The 27,731-nt window shown below is 41.4% G+C and overlaps 1 protein-coding gene across 1 annotated transcript in view; it reads left to right on the forward strand.

Moving 5' to 3' along the window:
• SMS (spermine synthase) overlaps nucleotides 1-10,362 on the forward strand; it is a 103,684-nt gene extending 93,322 nt beyond the window's left edge. Inside the window, exon 11 of the mRNA XM_072137985.1 lies at nucleotides 4,816-10,362. Within this exon, the coding sequence (XP_071994086.1) occupies nucleotides 4,816-4,855 (40 nt within the window). The 3' untranslated portion in view covers nucleotides 4,856-10,362. The remainder of the gene's footprint in view (nucleotides 1-4,815) is intronic.
• Nucleotides 10,363-27,731: the final 17,369 nt, after the last annotated feature.

Raw genomic sequence — 27,731 nt, forward strand, 5'->3', positions numbered from 1 at the left:
GAACATGTCAGGTACTTGTGTAGCTGATGTCTGTCTCTTACACATGTGAATAGCAGAAAATGTCAGGTACTTGTGTAGCCGAAGTCCGTGTCTCACACATATGTATATCAGAACATGTCAGGTACTTGTGTAGCTGATGTCTGTGTCTCACACATATGTATAGCAGAACATGTCAGGTACTTGTGTAGCTGATGTCTGGGTCTCACACATGTGTATAGCAGAACATGTCAGGTACTTGTGTAGCAGATGTCTGTGTCTCACATGTGTATAGCAGAACATGTCAGGTACTTGTGTAGCTGATGTCTGTGTCTCACACGTGTATAGCAGAACATGTCAGGCACTTGTGTAGCTTATGTCTGTGTCTCTCACATGTGTATAGCAGAACATGTCAGGTACTTGTGTAGCTGATGTCTGTGTCTCACACATGTGTATAACAGAACGTCAGATACTTGTGTAGCTGCTGTATTTGTCTCACACATGTGTATAGCAGAACATGTCAGGTACTTGTGTGGCTGATGTCTGTGTCTCACATGTGTATAGCTGAACATGTCAGGTACTTGTGTAGCTGATGTCTGTGTCTCACACATGCGTATAGCAGAACACAGAATGTCAGATACTTGTGTAGCTGATGTCTGTGTCTCACACATGTGTATTAGGAGGGAGAGCATGTCAGCAGGTAAAGCACAGACACCAGCAATGCTTTACTATACATTACACACAGACCTGAGCAGAGAGAGGGTAAGGGTAACAGGGTAACATCACTTTTCTCTCTCTATGTGCCCACCGTCCTTTACATAAGAAAAGATGCTTTTACAATAATTAATGTATTATTGGACTAGATAAAGGCTGGGATGGGATCCTTGTGAGCTGCTCCTACAGGTAGTGATGACAGAATTAGTTACAGAGACCTGATGACAGGTGTCCTCTAATCCCTTAACGATGCGCGTCGTAATAGTACGGGCTGAGCCCTCTCCATAGCCGGTAAGTCTACTGCCTTTCCCTAGAACTGATTTAAATATAAATAAACAGTATAAATCATAAACACATTAGATATCGCAGCATCCGAAAATGCCAGACCTATCAAAATATAATAACAGTTTTTACTGCGTTTAATCCCGTAATTTAAAATAGCTGTCAAAGTTGAAAATGGCACTTTTTTGCCATTTTGAAAAATATAAAAATTTCTATAAAAAGTGATCAAAAGGTCATACAGTCCGAAAAAAGGTACCATTGAAAACGTCATCAAAAGACTCAAAAAATGACACCACCCAGAGCTCCATATACCAAAGTATGAAATAGTTATTAGTGCCAGAACATGGCTAAATCTCCCAAAAATTATTTGTACAAGTTTTAATTTTGGTAAATGTATGAAAACATTATAAAACCTATACAAATTTGGTATCCCTGTGATCATACTGACCCAAAGAATAAAGTAGACATGTCATTTGTGGCGTACAGTGAAAGCCGTAAAATCCAAGCCCACAAAAAAAACAATCTGTTTTCACCATTTTTACTGCATTTGGAATTTTTTCTCACTTCTCAGTACACGGCATGGAATAATAAATACAGTCACTATGAAGTGCAATTTGTTACACAGAGAACAAGCCATCACAGAGCTCTTTACGTGTAAAAATATAAATGTTATAGATTTTTGAAAGTAGGGAGTGAAAAATGGAAATTAAAAAACAAAAAAGGGTCAGGTCCTTAAGGGGTTGAAGTGGTTGGTCACTTTACCTTGTTTTATTCCAGACATTCCTGTCCATAAAATGGCTGCAGACAGATGGTCACGTGATCTACAAATGTCCATGAACAATCGCCCTACCCGGACCTTGTAATATTATTCATGATTATAAGATTAAGGTCCTGGCAGGGCAATTGTTCATGGACAGATAGAGATCACATGACCCTCCATCTGCAGCCATTGTATGGTTAGGAATATCTGGGTGATGAGATAATAGACAGGAGGCTTCACAACAGAACTAGTGCACTTACTAGATGTATATTGGTAAATTGTCTAATATCCTGCCCCCACACAAATTACAAAAAAACAATGATCATTTAATTTAAAGGCTACTGCGTCCTCATATTTTACCCCGTTATACTACTTGCCCCTCAGGAAGGGCATAAAGTATCCATTGTAGAATTCCTTTTTGTATGAAATTTACCTGTTTACCTATAAAAAATCTACTCCAAAGTCATTTGAAAATGATAAGAGTCATATATTGCATGAAATTAGTCAAATTTAGAAGCTGTAGGGGGAGTGTAACTTCATACGCCCCTATTTTGAGTTTTATATCTGTCCTTAGAGACATGCTTTTGGTGTCAAATTAAAGATAAGAATTTCGGACTGCGTCAGGTTTGGGATTCTGTGAGCTACAGAACGGGAGATACAAGAAGCTAAAGTTTTAGATCCAGTTACCCACTGTTTCTTTAATTGTCTGTATCTTCAGTGCACAGAACCACAAGCCTGATGCAATCTGAAAGGTGAGATTCTTACCTTTAATATGACTCTAGGTACTACAGAGCTAACACTCCCGCTGCTGCATCTTAACTTGACTCATCTGAAGCAAAATATAACTCCTCTCTTCCCATTTTTTACATGACTTTGGAGGTGATTTTTTAAATAGGTAAACGGATGAGACTTTCCATAAAAGAGGGAATTGTCGAAAGGATGACTGTGTCCCTATAACTGTCAGAACATACTGGAGACTAGTAGTTTTCACTAGGACTCTACTGTAACGCAGCTCGTGCAAAAATAATACAATACTACATAAGTTTGTGCATTATATATTTGTCACATGCAAAATGTTCCATCTGTATCATACAAAGGTATCAGAACAAGTGCAAAAATCATCTCTCCTAGATTATCATCGGAATCATAAATCTTTTTCCCTTTTCTTTAATTTTCGCCTTGGTCTGTCTCAATGTATTTATTTTTGAAGGACTAACCCAGTGATAAAAATTACAGTATTAGTCCAAAAATGGTTCAACACCACAGCAAATGGCCGTGACGAGACAACATAAGTATGACAGAGTGACAGCCAAGTAGGTAATACTGGACAAGAGGGACGCAGGTCATTCATCACGCCCAGTGTCTTGTGACAGACATGAGCCCTTCTACTTTACAGGAACCTTGTTCTTTCTTTCACGTACTGTCCTCATAACATTATTTATGGACTCTCTTCTCTCAAGGATGTCTGAGCAAAGCTTGACCATGGAAAAAGATCTTTCGAGCTCTGTTATAAAATAGAATCTTATCAACTGAATAGATACCACATGAAAAAATCCAGTCCTAAGTCAGCAGTAAGTGTTTGCGGTGCTCTGAGTTATAAGACTTCCTAGTATACTGTAGTTTGGATGTTAATCCTTTTATGGTCTCGGCTGCAGTTGAAGGGAACATGTCATGAGGATTTAAGGTCCATGAACTGATACCCACCATGAGATTCCGCATTATGTAGAAAAGGTACTTTGATCTTGTTAAAGGAGTCACTGGCATGACGAAAAGTCCTTTATTATGGGATTGTAGCTTGGGGCCATTTTCCATCTCTATTAGGTCTAAACGGGCGCAGTCTTTCTATTATTTCTTACGTATGTATAGTCGCTGGAAAGACTTGAACCTGTTCTGTGGCTTCCACCACACTGGGTTTTGGCTCACAATAACAGATTCAAAAGACCTAATAGAGATGTGGACTGGGCCTTATTAAGAAGACTATAGATAAGGAGGACAATCAAAGTTTACACCAAGCTAGCATAGATGGTCCTGTCTCTGATGGTCCTGCATATGTGATGCTGTGCTGGAGCATCATGGCATTGATAGCAAATCAGAGAGGGAAGTAAAGCAAGAGGAGAAAATATGAAAATCACGAGGAATAGACTTGATCAATGGAATTGGGCTGTGGGGGGTATATATAGCTGTGATTTGGAGGGTTACTTAAAAGTGTCAATTTGGAGATGTGCCTAGAGTCACACTGCACACAAATGGCATGCAATACACTTGTGGTTAGAACAGGGCCTGATAACAAATTAGGCACCAAACATATTTCTATATTTTAAGGGGCTTATAAAGTTTATAAAGGATATATGAATGGTCCATACAAAAATATGGTGGTAAGCTGTTTCAGGTTAAATCAAATCAAAAGACGAGGGGTCACTGTCTCGGTTTGGAAGATTTAATCACCAGCAATCTGTCAATCTGTGGAATAGCCTGCCTCAGGTGCTGGTCACAGCAGAGACAGGAGAGAGCTTTAAGAAGGGTCTAGATGCCTTTTTACACCTAAATAACATTGATGGTTATGTTATATAGAATTGTTTCCCATAAATATCTTCCTCATCCAATCCCTTCCCTTCCTTGGTTGAACTTGATGGGTATGTGTCTTTTTTCAACCGTATAAACTATGACTATGACTAAGTATTATTTTGCAGAAGTATGTAGCAAAAAACACAACAAACTTGTCCTGATTCTGCTCCTGTTACATGACACCATTGGATTCTTCTAAAGTCGAGGTCCATTTACATCTGCAACCTCTTCATATCCTATAGCTAGGTTGCTATCTTATATATTCTTCTGGAAAACTCTGGTTGTGGTTCTGCTTTTCATCACATTAGTGCATTAGCTTAATTCATAGATCTCTACATCTGCGGATGGGAGTTACAGAATGTTGTCATTTCTCTGTAATTCTAGGGGAGCACACAATATCCTCTTAGCATTAGCTAGAATTGTCTTCCCTATTGGAATGTACATGACCCTGTGCACTTTATCTGTCTGCGTCTGTTTAATCTCATCCTTGGTTTTCCTTAATAAATGTTCTCCTCCAGATGGGTGTTTTACAGTATATGGAAGAAAAGCAGTTCCTGAGCAATGTCTAGATCAAGCTCTTCCACGCTGCATGAAGCATATTAGGCTTAGCACCTGCTGCATGTGGACATGGTCAACACCTTAAATTATACCCTGTAGATAATCTTCCGAAGGATTAGTTCAAGTGTAACTTGGCAATTTAAGATACTATTTAAGTTTGAAGAAGAAAAAAAAAAGAGTGAATTTAAAAAATAATTTTTTATTATGAATTGGTTTGATGTTACTTTAATTGTGTATTGTGTTATGTGTTTTTATTTTTTCTTTCTTTTTATTGAAAAGTCAGCTTGGAGATTGTTAGCAAGCTATAAGCTGCTTTAATGCACTGAACCTAAAGAATGTGATTTTTTTTTTTTATTTCTGTGTTATTAGACCCCTAGTATTTTAAGAATTGTATGTATAATATCCGTATACATAGAGAAATACTGTTTGTAGTCATTCACTATACAGCCCTTTGGGATTATAGCACTGGCAAGCAACTAATAGATAACCAATAGCATGGTTTGGTTTATGACGACCTTAGGCTAGAATCACACATATAAATTGAGATTTATCAGAAGCCTCTAAGGGCAACTTAAAGTTGCGTATGGCAACCAATCAGAACACATCTTCCATTTTATAAACAGCTGTGGGAAATTATAAGGTGCGCTCTGATTGGTTATCATGGGCAACTAGAACTGTTCTGTTGTCAGAGGCTTATGATAAATCTTCCATGTGTCAAAGAAGTGAATCTAAAAAGATAAAATTCCTCATTTTATTCATTTTTGCGTCTGTCTCAAAAGAAATGCATGTCTGATTCCCGCCTCCTAACTTCAAGAGGCTGGTCTTATTTACAAGGCCTTGGCTTGTAAGCTTTTTTGGGCTGAATCATATGTATAATGCGTAATAACTGCACCTTTGTCAGAGTTCACATCTGTGTTTGCATTTCCATTGCTGGATCCATCATTTGACAGAAACCACCAGACCCTATTTACAATAATGGGCTCCATCAGGTTTGTGTGACCATCATTTCCATACATTTTGTGACAAAGATGTGAACGAGGCTTTAAAATTAATTTAATACATTTGGCAAAGTTAGAAATGTGTGCAATTAAATTGGCAAAACTGTTAAAAATCTGAGCTAGTGCCATATATTTTCATGCCTTTCCAGCAAAATAACAAACTTCACTGCATTTGTTGTGAGATTTAGGCCGGTTTCACATTGGTGCATGATCACGGATGTGAGAAGTGCCGTGCCACGGACTGATCACTGTGCTGGGGACTGAACTATTGTTCTTGTTTCTGCAATATGCAGCAGAGCTGACACTGTTGGCTCTGCTGCATATTGGGGAAACAGGATCTACTTGCATTATGTATCAATATTATGCAGGTCAGTCCACAGCAGAGCGATCAGTCCGTGGCACGACACTCCACCCATCTGTGATCATGGACTAATGTGACAGCGGCCTTAATAGCTATTTGTAGTGAGGAACATATTCTGCAGATATAAGGCATCATGTTGACTTTACTGCATTTTTGTAATTTTTACATCCCTTCTTAAAAGCAAATGGCATAAATTTCTTGCAGATTTTTCACAGATTTAGGCCCCTTGCATATAGCCGGATTTTTCTGGTTGTATGCTACCCGACCACATTGTTTCGGTACAGGTAGCATACAGCCACATTAATTTCAATGGGCAATACTTCTATCCTTATGAATGGATGTATTGCCCACTTTGCCGTCGACAGGAAAAAGATAGAGCTTGCTGCACTCCTCCCTATGGAGAGGGGAGGGGTGGGCGGTGTTCTCCCCCTCTCCTTCTCATGCCTGGCCTGGGCAGTCAGACCCTAATACAATAAATACAGGTGATATGCAACGTGTGTACGCCTTATATAACATACGTCCAGCCATGCTGTTGTTCCCCCGTTCTTCTATTCTGTGGTGCTATGATTTAGTATTGTATTGCACACTTTATACAAGTTAAGCATCCAGTGCTTCCAAATGAGATTGAATTGCTTCCTGGTTGCAAGCAGAGTTGTCGAGCCTAAGTAGAAGGCATAGAAATCCCACAGATTCCATCTATATTTTGAAACATAAAATATTGATAATTCATTCTTAGATTATGTCCATGAAGGGGTTGTGTCTTTAACTATATGGGGTTGTGTCATTAACTATATTTATCCCCTCTCCACCACTTAGTCGCCCTGCAGTCAGCAGAAAGGGGGGAAGGAGAAAGTTCCCCTTAGCACAAGAACACTAAATTTCCTCTGTGCTGTTTGCCGATCTGGAAATCCCTTACTAGTCAATGGAGCACAGGATAGTCACTTAACAGAACAGACCAAACCTTGAAGCCCAAAGCAGACATGGGGCACTTGTGGTCCCCTGTTCTGACTATTGTGAGTGGTCCAACACTTGAGACGCCTGCAATCTGATATATATCCCCTATCCTCTGGATTGGGTATTATTATAGTTAAAGACACAACCCCTTTAATATTAGATTTGTGAGGGTACATCTTCCACTCCCATTGATCAGCTGTTCTTAGTGGCTGATATACAGAGACTGGAACAGGAAGCTTCTGACAGTTCAGCCACTTGTACAGAGCTGTCTTCTTAGTTTCCATGTTGATCTGTGGGGGTTCTAGAGTGATGGATCCCCATCTATCAGATATTGATGGCTTATGCTTTGGAAAATGTCTTTAATCCATAGGTCTTGTGCACATAAATTATAAGGGCCTATATCTCTTTTCCTTTGCTTTCTAAGTGAGAATACAAAACCTAATGGAAGGCCCCAATTAACTCCTCTGCTGCACAGGGTCTTTGTCAATATATATATATATACACAGTGTAATGCTTGAAGCAATAAGGCAACCACTACAGCAATCTGATGGTTATTTCGCTCCCCTTTAAAAGTTTTCAACTTATTTGCTATCCACGGTATAGGTGGCAACTGTCTATGTTCCCTCGATGATCAGAAGACTAGTGCTCTGCTATCTTCAGCATTTCCATAAAGATGTATGGAGCTCCATTCGCTGATCATCTGCTGATCCATATGTATGGGGAATAGAGAACCCACTTTCTTCTGATCTTAGGGCTGGACCCTCATTCTTCCTGTTGATAAGTTGAACACTTGGTACCGGAGTCATGAGGTCAAAAACCCTACATTTACCAGACATTTCTTGTATTTAGTCTGCTATATAAAAAGAACTGATTACAGTTTAGTTTATTTACTCCTTTTATATATTGACAGATACTTATTATCAGCATCAGTTACGTCTTCAGTGTAGAAGAATCTAAGTTTAGCTTTGACTGTTAAAAAAGTTCCTATGTTTTCTTATGCAGTTAGTTTCTATGTGTCTGTTTGCCAGTTCTGGAGCATAGAGATGGAATAGCAGCGATGAAAATGAGAAAAACCTTTATAAAATCAAAGTACTTGCAGTGTCTCACAACGTAGTGTTATCTTATGGGGAGTGAACAAAAGCTAGGCATATTCATTTTTCTACTGTGTATTTGCACTAAATGCTGACTATAAAATGGAACATGACCATATACTAATACATTTGAATAATGTACAATAACTTCATTTCATTACAAACTAAGAATTTGGTTCTTGAGTAAAATATTTGCCTGTTGTGTGAGAAATGTGTTATAAACTACTGGTGAGAAAAGCACACTGGAGTTCTTTCATTAAAGTTACTGATATGAATATTTTAGTTGTGACTTTTTTAGTTGTCACATTATTTAATTATAGATTTTATTTAGCACTTAGTAGTAATACACGTTTATTAGGAGAGTTCCACCTTTGTTTCCATTTCACTGATGTCTATTTATGCTGATATTTCTGGCAAGATCTAATAAGAAATGGACAACTAGGAAGTCCTTCACATCTACCGGGAAAGTTCCTGTGTACCTAGTTACTTCTTTATTAAAAATCTCTGCTCTTTTTATGCATTCGGTCCTACCAAATAATTGACGGATATCTCTGTGTGTATGCTCATACAGAAAGACAACCACCTGGTGGACTTCTACGCTATGAATGATCAGGGATTTTTATGAAAGTCACAAGTTGTGCTGAATCCGTTTCCACTTTATGTCTTCTTCGCCCCTCCTGCTCTATAACATTATGTTATTAGTTTCTATAATATTTATATTGTTATTAGATCCATCTGTGGCTAACAAATTGAGAAAGGGGTGTTTAGTACTAGCCATTAAAGTAAATCTACCAGTAGCTGTAAGACAAATTACACAGAAAATACTTACCTACGCTTCTCTTCATGTTGATTGCAGCAGGGGTTTTTGCTAATCTTGACACGCCAGGGGCACGATGTCCAACGTAACTGGCTGCTGATTATGCACGCCTCCAGCAGGACATCACTTTTCTCTCCAACATGCAAGAGGGTGGCATCTATCACGTAGGAGGCATGTATAATTAGCAAACTACACTGAAAATACTCACCTCAGCTCCTGTTCATCTTGATCCTGGCGGTGTTCTCCGCTAGTCTTGACATGCCGTGATCACCTAAGAAGGAGAGTTATAAAAAGCAGCCCGGAGTGTGGGGATGGGATGTCCGGTGCTCCTGGCTGCTTTTTATAAGTCTCCTTTTGAAGGTGACCACGGCATGTCAAGACTAGCGGAGAACACTGCCAGGATCAAGATGAACAGGAGCAGAGGTGAGTATTTTCTGTGTAGTTTGCTTTACAGCTACTGGTAGATTTACTTTAACCAACATTAGCAACATTTGTTTCCCACCACTTTTAAAGATGATGTAAGATTATTACTGAACTTATCACCTACTATGTTCAAGATGTGGCATGTTTATTGTAGGTATGTTGAACCATTAATATTCTGACATCAGAACAAAAGGTAAAAATTGTGAAGTAAGGAATTTATTGGTTCTCATGGGCAACACCATCATGATCTCCAATGAGCATGGAAAGGACAATATTTGGGCTTTTTTATTTCAAGCTTTCGCGTATGTGCATGTATGTCTTATTTTCCTAAATTGTTTTATTTTGCTTATATTGAAATGTGCTGTATTGAAGAAAAGTACCACAAATTTTGTTGACGTCTGGAAAAATTATTTTAACTCTGATATGTACCTGCCCTGACATTAAGTCCTTCATAGTCCCCAGTCTTTGTATGGTAGTCTTGTTTCTCTTTAGGATGTTGGATCTGCAGAGAAGATTCTCCGATAAGAACGTTGTCCTTTGTGAGTGTTGACACTTTATTTAGTATGGATACAGATGCCACGGAAATAAGATTTTAAACCCATTTAGACCGAGATGTATCGGCAGTTCTTGCTGGTCTGTTTGGCATATTGTGCTGGTCACATAAGTTGACCATGTGTACAAACAGATGTGATTATTTTGCTTTTTTTTGATTGTTTGCACTAGAAACTTGTTTCCATCTGGAAATGTGATGCAGTTAAAAAATTTGATTGTTTAATGATTTGACTTTTGCAAGAAGATTGCTTGCCTTGCATCTGCTGCACCATGTAGTACCTATGTTTAAATAAAGGTACACTCTAATTACACGAATCTGTGTTATCTTATTGAGTCTGCATAACATAAAGAAAAACATTGTCGCCATGTTCTTCCTGATAAACTAAATTAAAGTCACCCCTTATCTCCACAGATCTTTCGTGCCTGGTTTTGTGGTACAAAATTTCTATATAAATTGTATCACAATTAAATTCCTTAACTTTGTATAAACGTATCTGCTTTTATCTCTAAGATTTCTGCTGCATTGGACAGAAGTTCACTCATGTGTTCAGACCCATTTAAATGTTTTACTCTTTGTTTAATTACAGCCAATTGGTAAGACCTAAAAAGTTGTCTTTTTTTGCTCATTTATATACACTCAGACAAAACAAGAATGGTCACAGAGTTGTCCTGAAGTCACTACTTTGTTATTTTAACTGTGTTGTTGGCAGGTGAACCTTTGGCCCAGTCTGAGGTCCAGAGCACTCATGAAGAGGTTTTCATCCAGGATATCTATGCACTTGGCTGCATTCATCCAGTCGTCCTGTCCCTACAGCTGAAAAACACCTCTACAGCATGATGCTGCCACCACCATGTGTCATTGTCGGTATTGTGTTTGGCAGGTGGTGAGCAGTGCCTGGTTTTCTCCACATCTACCAAATTAACACCAAAAAGTTCAATCTCTGTCTCATGAGACAAGAGAACCTTTTCATAGTCTGGGTGTCCTTCATGTGTTTTTTTGCAAACTGTATGCAGGCTTTCATATGTCTTGAACCAAGGAGATACTTTAGATAGATGACTTTTTGGAGCTTTCTCCCATCTCTCTACTGCATCTCTGGAGCTCAGCCACAGTGTTCTTGGGGTTCTTCTTTACCTCTCTCACCAAGATATTGGGGGTCATTTACTAAGGGCCCGATTCGCGTTTTCCCGACGTGTTACCCGAATATTTCCGATTTGCGTCGATTTTCCCTGTATTGCCCCGGGATTTTGGCGCATGCGATCGGATTGTGGCGCATCGGCACCGGCATGCGCGCGACGGAAATCGGGGGCGTGGTCGAACGAAAACCCGACGTATTCAGAAAAACCACCGCATTTAAAAACTGTTGCGGTGCTTGCACTTACCTTCACTCAGCCGGCCTCGGTGTATTCAAGTGCGTTCCGATGCTCTTCAGCGCAGCAGCGCCACCTGGTGGACGGCGGAGGAACTGCCTTAGTGAATCCCGGCCGGACCCGAATACACCGCAGAGAAGGCGCCGCTGGATCCCGAATGGACCGGGTAAGTAAATGTGCCCCATTGAGTTAATTCAACAATTAAATATCGTATTAGAACTGTGTGCTACATGAAGTGTTAGATATCAGGTCCTCCTTAGCACTTTCACCTTATAGTGTCCCCAGGGCCGGCGCCAGCACTAGGCATACCTGGTGGGGGGCCCACATAAGGCTGTACATAAGGAATAATAACCATAAGGGTATTAGGTTGGCCTTTATACACACTTCCTTTTGTCTTTTTTCTAATGGATCAGTAGCTATTTTTGTGTCTACACTATGGATAGTATTTGGATGTATTGAGCTGTGCAGGTTTCCTTTTTTCATATACTAGGTTTTTTTAGGTTGATAAACTAGTGAATATTTTAGGAAACTGGAGACTTTTATAGTTTCTCATTTTTTTAATGCCGCCACGCGAGGTCACTGCAAGGGGGCCTACTGAAACTTGGAGCCGACCCTGAGTGTCCCTTACAATGGTGAGAAGAAAAGCAAAAGCCTACATGTTTTTAGGTATTAAATATCTTATTCTGACACATCTTACTGAATGCTGTACAGACAGTGATGGTGAACCTTTTACAGACAGAGTGCCCAACTACAACTAAATCCCACTTATATGTTGAAAAGTGCCAACATGACAATTTAAGCAGTAATTTATTGACCCCTGCTCTATCACAGGTTTCAATCGTATTGCTGTCCTGAGGACGTCAATACAATAAAAAGAAGATGGATTGTATCTTCCCTCCAGGGTCTCCTGAAGAGGAAGAATCAGGACCCAGAGCAGGAGCTCTAATGATAATCCACATCTGATCAAACCTTCTTGCTCCTCATGTAGTCCTGGCAGCCAATGATGTGTCACTTTAAAATAGCACTGAGCATGGCACGTCCTCGCTGTCTTGGACCACAGGAGGAAACCTTGAGTCCTCTCTGGCAAACTCTGCTGGGGTGAAGGTCTGGGTGCCCACAGAAAGGGCTCTGAGTGCCACCTCTGGCACCCATGTCATAGGTTTGCCACCACTGTGTAAAGGTATTAAGCTGGAGTGGGAATATAAGGGTAAAGATTTCTTTGAATTGACATAAATAATGTACAAGGTCCACATACTTCATATCCAGAGTAAGGTAGCCCCTAGTCTCCTGGTCTGTACCTTAAGGTACAGATCACCTTAACATTATATGTATTATATATATTAAAGTGAAAAAGGATCCAAAGCACCTGCGAACAGCTGTTTAGAAGACCTGAATTGAAGGGGCCACATTCTGGTAGGAAAATACAGGTTTTGCTTTTTAGTTTCAAAAACATATTCTTTTTATTATGGAAATATTGTCACCTACAAGTCACATGGGAGGAGCAATTTATTCCTGAAGCTTGGCTGAATACAACTAGATAGTATGAAATACAGACACTTAAAAGCAGCCATATCTGACGTTTAAACCTGACATTATCATCATTACTATGCAAATCATGATGTACTGCCATATTATGAAATGCCAGTATGTGATACTTACAGAAATCTTAATATAAGAGAAGTCAGTAGAAAGACAATACCCTTCTGCATGGGCTATGTAAGCTGTAATATAATCTATTGTCATTCTATAATTAAGCCCAGAGGACAGAGTAAAAATTTTAGGATCTAGTACTAGTGCTTAACATAAAAACATTTTCTGGTGATACCTCCCCTTTAACCAAAAGCCTTTGTAATGTAAAGACATTGATGATGTATGACCACTATCTCTTACAGATAAAAATATAGAAGGCCAGAGATATCAAGGACTTGTTATGACCAAATGCAAGTCATTCATTTGATTTGTCTGCGTTAGAAATTATGAAAATATTGCAAGGCCAACAGGACTGAATTATTGTTAAACTGTAATAATTACTGTATATACTCGAGACCCCTAATTTTACCACCAAAACTGGGAAAACCTATTGACTCGAGTATAAGCCGAGGGTGGGAAATGGATTGGTCACAGCCCCCCCCCCCCAGTATATAGCCAGCCAGCCCCCTGTAGTATACAGCCTGCCCCCAGTAGTATACAGCCATCCCAGCATGCCCCCAGAAGTATACAGCCACCCCAGCCTGCCCCCAGTAGTATACAGCACTGCCCAGCTTGCCCCCAGTATTATACAGCCAGCCCAGCTTGCCCCCAGTAGTATACAGCACTGCCCAGCTTGCCCCCAGTAGTATACAGCACAGCCCAGCCTGCCCCCAGTAGTATACAGCACTGCCCAGCCTGCCCCCAGTAATATACAGCACAGCCCAGCCTGCCCCCAGTAGTATACAGCCCAGCCCAGCATTAAAAAAAAAATAATAAACTTATATACTCACCCTCCGGTGGCCCCGATCTGCAGCGCTGCTCCCCCCATGTCCGCGCGGGTCCTCTTCTGGCTTCCGCGCCCGTCCTCTGTACATTGCGCTGGGCGCCGCAATTGCTGTCTCCCAGCGCGATGTACAGAAGGCAGAAGAGGACATCGGGGGAGCGGCGCTGCAGAAGAGGACATTGGGGGAGCCAGAAGAGGACATCGGGGGAGCAGCGCTGTAGATCGGGGCCACCAAAGGGTGAGTATATAAGTTTATTATTTTTTAAGTATTTTTTAACTCGTTGTGACTCGTGTATAAGCCGATGGGGCGTTTTTCAGCACGTTTTTTTGTGCCGAAAAACTCGGCTTATACACGAGTATATACGGTATATACTCACCCTTTGGTGGCCCCGATCTGCAGCGCTGCTCCCCCAATGTCCTTTTCTGCAGCGCTGCTCCCCCGAGGTCCTCTTCTGGCTTCCGCCTCCTTTGCCTTCTGTACATCGCGCTGGGCGCCGCCATTGCTGTCTTGCAATAGCGGCGCCCAGCACAATGTACAGAGGACGGGAGCGGAAGTCAGAAGAGGACCCGCGCGGACATCGGGGGAGCAGCGCTGCAGATCGGGGCCACCGGAGGGTGAGTATATAAGTTTTTTTTTTTTTTTTAATGCTGGGCTGGACTGTATACTACTGGGGGCAGGCTGGGCTGTTCTGTATACTACTAGGGGCAGGCTGGGCAGTGCTGTATACTACTGGGGGCAGGCTGGGCTGTGCTGTATACAACTGGGGGCATGCTGGGCTGTGCTGTATACAACTGGGGCAAGCTGGACAGTGCTGTATACTACTGGGGGCAAGCTGGGCAGTGCTGTATACTACTGGGGGCAAGCTGGGCAGTGCTGTATACTACTGGGGGTAAGCTGGGCAGTGCTGTATACTACTGGGGGCAAGCTGGGCAGTGCTGTATACTACTGGTGGCAGGCTGGGGTGGCTGTATACTACTGGGGGCAGGCTGGGGTGGCTGTATACTACTGGGGGCAGGCTGGGGTGGCTGTATACTACTGGGGGCAGGCTGGGATGGCTGTATACTACTGGGGGCAGGCTGGCTATATACTGGGGGGGGGGTCTGTGACCAATCCTTTTCCCACCCTCGGCTTATACTCGAGTCAATAGGTTTTCCCAGTTTTGGTGGTAAAATTAGGGGTCTCGGCTTATACTCGGGTCGGCTTAGACTTATATACGGTAAGTTTATTATTTTTTAAGTATTTTTTAACTCGTTGTGACTCGCGTATAAGCGATGGGGCGTTTTTCAGCACAGTTTTTTGTGCTGAAAAACTCGGCTTATACACGAGTATATACGGTATATTCCTAAAATAAGACAAACTCCCCCACCTCCAACAATAAAATAAACCTTAACTGAGCGGAATGGTGTTTGTAGTTTATTATCCCAACTATCCCATTATCATGAATAATCTTTTTTATATTTTGATAGAACCGGCATACCTAGCATGTTTATGATTTTTACTGTTTATTTTTATATGGGTCATATGTCATTGGTGGGTTATTAGAGATCACTATCCCTGGCAGGCCCACAAGTCTCTATGACCTTCCATGGCAACCGATCAGCGCCCTCTGATGACGTCACAGGGAGCTCAGTTAGGCGGCAAGGACCGACCCAATCAGTGACAGGCGTGTATGGAGAGAGCTCAGCCTGTGATATGCAGAAGGGTAACAATGCTTGAACTTGTGACTTTCAGGCTCCATATCTCACCATCCACTACAGCTTTGATCATTAGACTACCATCATTATAGGAACAATTGTCTCATACATACATTTGACTTATTTATTTTTGGCAAATGCTTAGTTAATACAGACTCACAAGTGAAAGGTTTCCCAAGAAAAGAGAAACAGCATCATTCAGCTCATGCCTTGGCTAAGGACATTGACAAACTGCAGCATGTGAGTGATTAGGAAATGATGTCTGCCCATTTATTTCAAAGCCAAGGGGTGGACGTCCAGGCAATATATCAAAGGCAACAGGACGGCTCAAACACAGCAGTGGAGATGGCTCATATAGGACACTGTACTATCTGCTCAGCTACTCCTGCTCATGCTCTGCTCATGCTACCTGCAAATAGGGCACTATGTACAGTTTGCTCAGATCCTCCTGCTCTATAACATGTTGCCTTAAGATAGGATGCTATGCACAGTTTGCTTAGCTCCTACTGCTATAGAACATGCTGCCTGCAGATAGGATACTATGTAAAATCTGTTCAGGTCCTCCTGCTCTATAATATGCTGCCTGCAGATAGGACACTGTTTGCAATCTGCTCAGCTCATCCTGCTCTATAACATGCTGCCTGCAGATAGGACACTGTTTGCAATCTGCTCAGCTCCTCCTGCTATAGAACATGCTGTCCAAAGATAGGACTCTATGTACAATCTGCTCAGCTCCTCATGCTCCATAACATGCTACCTAAAGATAGGACACTACTGTATGTACAATCTGCTCAGCTCTTGCTTTTTTACATGCTGTCCATACAGGGCCGGATTAAGGGTGGTGGGGGCCCCTTCAACAATGTTTTTGGAGGTATATAGCCTGCCAGACCCCTGTAGTATATAGCCTACCAGACCCCTGCAGTATATAGCCTGCCAGACCCCTGTAGTATACAGCCACTAGCCCCCTGTAGTATACAGCCACCAGCCTCCTGTAGAATGTAGCCGCCTGACCCCAGCAGAAAATATTGATCTTAGCGATCTCCCCCAGTGAAGGCAGCTGTGTCTCACTAACGCAGCTAACATCCTAGACTCCTATGTGCGTTGCGGAAACTGTTGGGGGCCCCTTAAAAAGTGAAAGTGGTGGGGGCCCCAGGGCTCGAGCCCCAGGAGCCCCTCCTTTAATCCGGCCCTGTATCCGTATGTATCCATGGCTTCAAACACAGGACCCAAAAACTTTCCTTGAGGTGATATGTTATCCACATCAGATCCACAAGTTTTCTTTTGTATAAGTGCATAAACATCCATAAAGATTCCAGTTGTGCTGTTACTCCGCTCATAGACAATTCCCCGTCACCCTTTGTATTGCTATTAGGAATGGTACACACACATAGCTTAACACTGTTTGATAAAAGTCCAGCTTTTATATTTATCATCCTTACAGAATATCTGTTAAAAAAGACCTTATCATAAAAGCCAATCTCGCATGATCCATGTCTTTACGCTGGAACATAATCCAAGTGCTCCCCAGAGCGGTATTGTGCTTTTAATGATATTTGTTAACCTATTATATGCTGTCTGCAGATAGTACATTATGTACAATCTGATCAGCTCCTCCTGCTCTGTAACATGCTACCTGCAAATAGGATACTAGGTACAATCTGCTCAAATCCTCCTGCTATATAACATGCTGCATCCATATAGGGCACTATGTACAATCTGCTCATCTCTTCATTCTCTATAACAGTGTTGGCGAACCTATGGCACTGGTGCCGGAGATGGCACTCAGAGGCCTCTCTGTTGGCACACGGGCTGTCTCCCAGGCACAGAGTTTACCAGACATGGCATCTTCCCGCAGTCTCCGGCAGTCCAAGTAGTGACCTGCTATTATAAAGTGACCCATCCTGTGCTGCTTGGTCCTGTTGAAGAGTGAAAAGGTGTCGGATCGGAGTGCAAAGATTCTGGTAGCAATAAGTTTGTTACTGACTAAATTGCCGTGTTGGCACTTTAGGAAAAGCTAGTGGTTTTTGGGTCTCAGTTTGGGTACTCGATCTCTAAAAGGTTCGCCATCACTGCTCTATAACATGCTGCCTGCAGATAAGACAATAGGTACAATCTGCTCAGCTTGTCCTGCTCTATAACATGCTGCCTGCAAATAGGAAACTATGTACAATATGCTCAGCTCCTCCTGCTCTATAACATGCTGCCTCCATATAGGACACTATGTACAATCTGCTCATCTCTTCATTCTCTATAACATGCTACCTGCAGATAAGAAGATAGGTACAATCTGCTCAGTTTCTCCTGCTCTGTGACATGCTGCCTGCAAATAGGACACTATGTACAATATGCTCAGCTCCTCCTGCTCTATAACATGCTGTCTGCAGATAGGATACTGTACAATCTGCTCAGTTCCTCCTGCTCTATAACACGCTGTCTGCAGATAGGATACTGTACAATCTGCTCAGCTCCTCCTGCTCTATAACATGCCGTCTGCACATAGGACACTATGTACAATCTGCCCAACTCCTCCTGCTCTATAACATGCTGCCTGCTTATAGTTCACTATGTATAATTTGCTTAGCTACTCCAGCTCAATAACATGCCGGATGCATATAGGACACTATGTACAATCTGCTCAGCTCCTCCTGCTCTATAATTTGATGCCCACAGACCCAGCTGCATTTATATAAATCTTTCCCTTTAAAACTGATTTATCACATCTATAAAGTAATGACTTTTCTGTGATAGCAGTCCTTGACTATTAATACTTCATGAAGGTTGACTCTGTTCAAGGGCTGAATTCCTGCTTTTCCTTGTAAACTGCATCACTATGATCATGTGTGTCCTCAATACTTTATTTAGCAATGCTGGATGACTGCCTTGTTTGTCAGTGGTTGTACACTGTGTAATGTATGTACAATGCCCCTTCTCACTGCACATATGAGAAAAGAATAAGCATTTTGTTTTTTATCAAACTTTTTAGACATTCCATCACGCATGTATCTGTCTTCTCTGTTACATATAAATATATATTTCTCTACATATATTTCTTTGTTTTAGAGGATTTCAGTTAAGTCGGGTCTTCTTTTGCAGGTGTTTTATAACTGTACTACACTTGCCCCTAGACTATGTCCTCTTTAAGGGCAAATTCACAAGACTTTTGGGGGACGTATTTACAGCCGGCCTAGGCCACGGAGCGGTATGGTGTTGCACACGTGCTCCATACCCGGGGAAAAGATTGGACATGTCCTATCTTACCCCGTATTACGCTCGTGTGAATGTAGCCTAAGCGAGTGGTCTTATGTGCAATTCCAGGCACAGCCTTTTGTCAAAAGTGGCACTGTTTCTGGATCCCATATAACCCTAATAAACAATACTGAGAAAAATCAATTATTTACAATTCCAGTTAGTTAATTAGCTATAAAACGTATGTATAACACACAGAATCTTTGTACAGTCATTCACACCTGAAATGAGAATTACTGAAAAAATCGAAAATAAAAAAGTCCAGTAATCCACCTCTAAATAAGTATGCAAATCACAGAAATTACAATAATGTGTGATTGAATATGGAACTGGAACCTTCGCCTTTTATTTTATCCATTGGGGCACATTTACTTACAGGGTCACCGGAGTACACAGAAAGTGCATTGTCTGACTACAATGTACCGTGCGGCGATTAACTAAGATTGTGCGCCCGACCAGCTCAGGTCAGAAAGAGTGGTGCATCTAAGTGCTAGGGCTTGCGACACAATTTGAAAGTTAAATCCTGGACTCAGAGCGAATCAGTCAAACTGTCTGGCCGCCCAATTTGTGTCGCATGTAGCCAGCGCAGCTGCGCCACGAAAGGGTCGTGTGCGAAACAATCCCAACGTACACACTTCCTAAATACCTGTGCAAGCTGTTTTAGCCCCAATACCGGTGCACAGTCCAACAAAAGTGCAGCGCGTGACCCATAGTAAATGAGCCCCAATCTACCATGAAAATCCAGCATGATAGACCAGGGACACTTACTCATAGATCCAGACACTGTGACTGTGGTCATCTTCCTTCTAAAATAAACTTTTAAAATTATGCTTATGAGCCAGAAGTGTTCTGGGGTGTGTTACCAGAGCCCCTTCATGTTGCAGTTTCACAGGCTCTTAAACTGTCTCACCCTTCCCTCTGATTAGAGCAGGGGTTCTCAACCTGCGGGTCACGACCCCGGCAGGGGTCAAACGATCAAAACACAGGGGTCACCTAAAGCCATCGGAGCCTCGATTTTATCGTGTTTTGGGTGCAAATACTATATTCTTGTACATGGTTTGGGGTCACTGCAACATGGGGAACGGAATTGCGGGGTCACAGCATTAGAAAGGTTGAGAACCACTGGATTAGAGGATACACAGAGGATACTTTTAGCTTCTTATTCCCTCTTTATTTTACATAAAATGGAACTAATCCTGGTGTGGATCTACACATCCATACAAAACATACCTGGGAAAACAACCCTTAACAATCTTCACTAGTAATATCACAGGAGAAATGTAATACCCAAATATCAATATATAGACAAAAGATGCATTTCTAGGTTTTTTAATGCTAGTTGTTTAGTGTCGTGGATATGACTTGATTTTTTTAGTGAAGGTATTCAAGAATAATGAATCTTTCTACTACCTCGGATGATACATCAACATGACCTAGATGCAGCACACTGGGGCACATTTACTAAGGGCAGTGCGCCACTTTTCTGGCTGACTTTGCAGGTTCTTTTTAGTGCAAACTGCTTGCACAGGTATTTAGGTGTCTGCACAAAATATGTGTCACACGCAACCATCTTGTGGTGCAGCTGCATTAGGCACCACACCTCACAAATTAGGAGGAGTTGCGGGCCATGCGCAACATTTAACATGCAAAGTCTGACAGAATAGTGTTGCACTCCCCATGTTAAAGGTGCACCAAAAAAGTGTTGCCTCTGTCAGAGGCACCAGTTTCTTGAAGAACGTGTGCCAGAAATGCTGAATCTGGTGCCCTACACACAGGCACACTGCATTTAGTGCAGTTTGCATTATTGTTAGTAAGTGTGCCCCATTGTGCTTTATTTTTGCTGATGTTTGCACATAAAAGCATTTGCGCCAGTTTTGTAGTGTGGCTGCACTGTTTGCGTCGCAATACAAAACTCTGCACCTAAACAGGCGTTCCGGTGCGATTCACTACCTCACCACATTTATGTTGAAAGTCTAACAGAAATGTGAAGCTCGCCCATTAACTTGTGTGCACCAAAAAAAACCCCAAAACTGGTGCACTCAGTTTTAGTATGACTAGCACATGCAGGGTGTGCCAGATTATGAAGACCGTGCGCCAGTCTTTAATAATCTGGTGCATGTTACACATTAGTGAGGCAAACTACACATAGTGGCTCACTATTAATAAATGTGACCCATTGGGGCACATTTACTTACCCGGCCAACGGAGTTTTCCTGAAGTGCATTGTCCGACCGGAATGTACTGTGCCACGATTCACTAAGATCATGCGCCCGATATCCTGCATGTGTCGCTTCCCCGCTCAGGTCCGACGGCGTTCGCCTTCTTCTTCCTGGTGCATGTAAGTGCATTGTCTTGCAACACAATTTGAATGTTAAATCCCGTGCTCAGTACAAATCAGTTGGATCGTCCGACGGCCTGTCCCCTGATTTCTGTCGCGTGAATGCCAGCACCGCTGCACCAAAAAACGATCACGTGTGACACAATCCCCTGCTAAATAGCTGTCACAGCCCTGCAAATCCGTGAAAATGTCAGGAGTCCTACGGAAATGCGATCCAGGGACCCTTAGTAAATAAGCCCCATTGTGTACTTTCCTTTCTCCAACACCATGAAAAGTACATGTGTATATCTATCAGATGATATGGAATTTACTCTTTATGCCCATCCTGTCACTACGCAGGAGCACAAATATGACCAAATTAAGATAGGACAATGAAAACTAAGTGTAGTACCGGGATAGGAGAGTACCTTCCACAAATAATACTAGAGACTCTTACTTGGAGACCAAATGTGCCTGTGTGATTCTTTCTAAGCATATATATATCTATATCTAAGATATATTATATAAGATAAAATTATCTAAGCATATATATATTCATCAACTATTCCAAATCCGACTAAATATATCTTAGATATATTTGGTCTGATTTGCAATAGTTGATCAATACATTCAGAGTGGTACAAAGGCTTTTTGTGTGCAATCTAAAACATTAGCACCATAACTACAAGATGATTTATACACAGTATGGTCTTCCTTAAATTAATTCGTCCAACTTAATTTGAGGTGCAGGTTTCGGTTTATATGCTTTTAGGATATTTTAGCATTATTTGTAATATATATTGTATTAGTTACAGGGAGATTTCTCTCCATGTGCATAAAGGTCAATGATATGAGGGAAATCCTTTTAGTAATAAAATCCTGATACTAGTTGGAAACTATTTATCACAAAAAATCCCAGGGATTAAGAATTTTTGAAACCCTTTGTGAGTGTTTTGAGCAGATCCCTGGACTGTAACCCTTTACATAAAAGGAAACAAATTGAGAAGAAACTGTCAGCAGTCTCATTGACACCTCTAGTGGAGTTTACAGCCAAATGTCACAAATGGGCCATGAAAAGACATATTGTTTTCCTAGAAAGCACTTTATATGTCTATCACATAATAAAAACATTCTTCACATAGCAAAGGTCTATTAGAAGCCAACATTAGCCCTGCATTGTAACCAACTAAATGTTAAATGTTTATATGAAAATAAATGTTTATTATAAAAATTTGTATCAAATGCTTGCAGATATTGTGACTGATCTATTAAATATTAATGGGGGTTTCCCATAAAATATAAATTTTTAACCCCTTTTACTTAACAATTTTACTCTGTTTTATTGCTGTTTTTGCTCCCATCACTCCCTAGGCTGGTCAGTGCAAAATTCCAGAGTATAGATGGGGACTAGCTGAGACACTTCATGATTCCTCTGTTCTATGGGTTGCTGTGTGCTGACTATGTGCTTAGCCTATCAGGGTCCAGGACAGGGTTGGCTCCAGCACTTGGCATACCTGGGCACGTTCCAGGGCCCAGAGCTCCTAAGGGCCCATATAAGGCTGAACTTAAGGAATCCATGGACATGAGGGGGGTTATATAAACTAGGGAATATTTTAGGGAACAGGAGACTGTTTTAGTTTCTGAATTTTTAATGCTGCCACATGAGTTCACTGCAAAGGGGCCCTCTGAGGCTCTGTCACCCAGGTGCCTACTGACATCTGGAGCTGACCATGGTCCAGGGTTTATCTACACTTTTATTTAGCTTCTGGGCATTCTACTAGCATCTGACACATAGAAAAAGAGAGATGAGACAGATCAGAGTCATGAGATGGATATAAGACACAATGACGCACTCAGCTGTGCTATAATACCTATAAAACACACAGCACTGCAATGCCCCCCTCCACTGGGATCAGTGTAGGACTGGGTTTCCATAGGCCCACCAGAGAAAATCAATTTGGGGGCCCACTCTTCATTATCCCGCAGAAAATATACTCTACCAGCCTCCAAATTGTGGTCTTTTCTGATGGACCTCTGGGGTTCAGTATTGGGTTGAGCCAGGGCCCACCGGAGGATCCTCTGGTACTCTGGTGGGCCAGTCCGACACTGCCTGGGATACAAAACTTATCTTGTCTGTAGAGCTGCTGCATTCTCCTCTGCATGCTGCTGGACAGAAAGTGCCACTGTCTGTAGTGGTCTCTGCCTCCTGCCCTTCCCCCTGCAGCACAGGAGAAGCTATGCATGTCAGAGGAATCTGTCCAATCATAGTCAGGAGTTTATGGTCGTATCCAAACAAAATATAAGCACCAGAAACGACAGAGACAGGTTGGAATTATATCAGTGAAATGCTGTCTTTTTGTTATTAACATTGAATTGTTATTTTGTTATCCTGAGTATATTTAAGAATTTTATCTTTGTGAGAATACCCCTTTAATATAGAATTCTGAGACCTATGTAGACCACAGTGGAAAATTCATAAAAACATCAAGATGGAATGACCTCCATTCATTTTACAAGAACTACAAAGAAATGTTAAAATATTTTACACAATAGATTAACTCCCCGGGACCTCACCAGCCTCTTAACAATTCACTGTAGTGCATACATCAGTCCAAATGTTTTTCTTTAATTAACAGGTTATCAGCTGTAACTACTTTGAGCATACAAGGTCCATGGCACCGCAGATAATGACAACAGGACAGGCCCCAGAGTCCTAGAAGGGTCATAAATGAACCTGACACATAAAATGTTGTGATGGCTTCAACATGCATCATACCTTGGATAGGGCTATTTTACTACACCACTGAAAGTATATACAGTAGCAAGACTCTCATGGCCTGCAACCAAGTACTATATCCATTGTGTCTCTGATCAATTTGGTATCTGTTTATAGTTTATATGTCAATTCTCCGACCATTTATAATCTCTGAGGATGTATCTGTGTGTAATGTATAAAAATAAATTGTTAGGCCATATTCACATGAACGTATGGGGGATGTATATACGGCGTATATACATCCCCCATAGCCGGCAATGGGCTCACGGCACCCTATGGGAGTGGTACCGTGCAGCACCATACCGTTCCGTAGTTTGGAAGAAAGATAGGACATGTCCTATCCTTCCCTGTAATACAACGCCGCGACCATATATCGCTATGGATAGGGGCGGGGTGAGCGTCGCTCATCCCCTCTCCCCCGCGCCGATGTATGCCCACTGTACTACGGTATGACGGGCATACATCGTGTGAATGTAGCCTAGGTCAGATTTCCGGGGGCCGTAATTTTTTGAACTGGAGGAGGGATTGTTAATAAACAGACACAAAGTTGCTTAATGTACTCCATACTCATGCAGCTCCCTCCCTCCCCGCTTCCTGTCATGTGCATTAAGCAAGCAAGGGAAGGAGGGGGATGGTGTGCAGTAGAGGAAAAATGCATTGAGTAGACTGGGACACAGGCTCCTCCCCCTCCCACGGACTCACCACACACTGCTGGCAGGGAGCCATGTAATAAAGTCTTATAGAGAACTGAAATGATTCCTAATGCTCACAAAGGCATTGTAAGATCAGAATATGCTATATGAACCTATCACCAGCTAAAAATGACATTCCTAGTCACTGGTTCGCTTTTAACAATTGAACTGTTTCATCTTTAGTCCATATTGGCCAAATTCACACTTGCCATTTCTGTTCATTGACCCAAGGAAAACCACCAGAAAGCTTATAGGCACACGCAGGAAAACAACTTTTATATGAACTATATGAACTATTGTTCAGGAATTTCATAGAACTCTCACTTCTTTTCATACAATGACAGGGTGCCATTGTTCAAATTACACCCAGTGAATGCTTCTCCATTTTTACCACTTCAGGAGCGTTTATGAGCACCTTAAAGTCTCAATCCACAAAATAAATGTTGATAAGATGGTGCAACAGGTTTTGGGTTATAGTCATATTTTTCGTAACCAATCAATGTGGTATGGTACAATCCCCCCCCCCCCACATACACACACAATACATTTATCATTCTGTAATGCTGTTTTTTGTGCCAGATAACATATCTTCAAAGGAAGCTAAATTCCTACCATGCACTGAAGGCATCAAAAGACGTTCTTCAGCAGCCACTAAGAATCCTGGTGTAGGCAATGGTAAGAGATGTTCAATCAGAAATCGTGTTAGAGATTGTATGCTTGAGCTTTAAATCTAGATAACATGAAAAGTTGTGCTTATGTATAGAGACAACTTGCCACAACTGAATGACTTACACAATGATTGAATGTATACAGAGGTAGTATTGTCTAGCTAATTTGTATGCATTCAATTACTCCCAAAGCCATTTAGTGCCAGGTTTTCTCTACACATATGGTGTAGACAATGGTTTGGGTTTTAGTTGTTTATTCTATATTGTAGTCTACAGTCTAGGTAGTTCTTTTTATCTCTGTAACCTCTCTTTGAATGCTTTGTTAAAGTCCAGTTGATTTCTATCCTTACTAGGCTAAAATTAGGGACCTAGACTATTATATCTTAAAGGACATCTACCACCAGGATGAAGGATTGTAAACCAAACACACTGACATACTGGTGTGTGCCCCTTCTGACAGGATCTGCTCTTCTTTTAGCTTTTTATGCCTTTGTTTTTTTACCAGCAAAGGTTTTAACAATTATGCAAATGAGCCTGAGGGGCTCCATGCTCCGTAGCTGTTAATTGAGCCGGAGCCCTTCAGGTTCATAATTTCTAAGGCCTTTTTTTTCAAAGCAAGACAAAGGAAGCTAAAAAAGAGCAGAACCTGTCAGAGGGCACGCACCAGCATGTAAGTGTGCTTGGTTTACAAACCTTCATCCTGGTGTGAGATAAATGTGGCATTTATTTTGCCTTCCTAACACCCCTAGAATTTGATGGCCATCTCTTTTGTCATGTGCTTTCTAGTTGACAAAAAATAAGGTTGTAGATTTCCTCCTATCATCTCCATCCAAACCATGTTGTCTTTGTGATTTTTGCCTTACTAGTGCAGATGAATAATGGATTGGATTCCACTGAATAGTCTTGCCTCCCTTCAATTTTTCATGGATTTAGCAGCCAGGGGTTGTTCTTTCTGTCTGGTAGTCTTTGGCTCAAGACATTGTCGGAACTCACTGCCAGGGCCATTTTACTTACTACTAGCAGGTCCAATTTCGGCATCAATGAGGACACATATAGGTAATTGTATATTGTTAGACTCCACAACCTGTATACAACCTGACTTGGTGGAAAATATATCCATTTTACCATTCCCACACAAAAACATGTGCTTTCCCAGATCCACAATCTGTTGTTTGTGACTCGTGTCTCATCGGTGTGTGAGGTCTACTCTGAAGGCAGTAAAGATGGTGCAAGCTGCAAACACGGGCAGGAATAGGACCTTCCCTAAATTCTGTGGCCTAGACAGTCTCGTCACACATGAGGCAGTGGAAACCACGACCGTGTGTGTGATCCTATGTAAATTCCCTCGTCTGTGTGCTATCCCTTGAAGCAATGGACAGCACACAAACAGAAACAATGGTTTTTGGACTACTTATTCTGACTGATTAACCAGTTCCTGCAACTTTATTTATATGCCAACTGCAAACACAATGATCACTAAGTGCTGCACTTAGTGTATAGGGTAAAGGTGTTCAACACACGAATATTTGTAAAGGAGGGATCAGCCAATGTTCATCTAATATTCACAGACACCTTCATTCTTCACTGTTCTTTTCCTCCTGCTGTCGACTATATAAAGTTGTCTAAATGTTTGTGACCCCGACAGGCACAGTATATATTATTTACTTAGAAAAAGAAACATTCAGGTTGAGGAGCTAAGGTTAGGAGGAGGGAAACAACATGGTCATTTGGTTTGCTGAAATCATTATATTTAGTACTTTAATTATAAGTTCCTGTGTCTAGAGTTGAGAAAGGCAAACATTTGGTCTCAATTATACAACGCTGCAGGACTTTTGTGGTTTTCCGTGTATAGAGTATATGTGGGCTCCCCACATTGAAAGAGCCTCAGTGATTAGGTGGGATTAAAATTGCCAGCCAGTGTTTTTGTTCTAAACCTGTCATATTTTTTTTAGATTAAAACGGAAGACATCAGCCAAGTGTTAGCTGACTAAGAATACATCAGCATGAAACAAACACATATTTCCAAAGGATGTGCAACTGGGACAGCCAAAGGTGTAGCAAAAGATATTGGGGGAGATTTATCACAGGTTTCTGAGGTAAAACTGTTCTAGTTACCCATGGAAACCAATCAGAGCTCAGCTTTCATTTTATAAACAGCTGTAGGAAAATGAAAACTGAGCTCTGATCGGATTCCATGGGCAGTACAAACAGTTTTGCCCTCAGACACTTCTGATAAATCTCCCCCGTTGTATTAGGAGGCTGCTGCGAATCCAAATGACCATGTAGGGTAAGAAATTGGATTTCTTATACTATAAAAGTCATAGATCCCTATATCCTCAGGATGTACACAAAAATGTATTGATTATTAATGTTGGCAATTTGGTTAGTAGTGGACCTTCAGTTCTAGGCCCTCTGTAGAAGCATTTTGCTCTGTAAAAGAAATGT

Source organism: Engystomops pustulosus, chromosome 2 (genome assembly GCF_040894005.1).
Source record: "Engystomops pustulosus chromosome 2, aEngPut4.maternal, whole genome shotgun sequence".
NCBI lineage: Eukaryota > Metazoa > Chordata > Amphibia > Anura > Leptodactylidae > Engystomops > Engystomops pustulosus.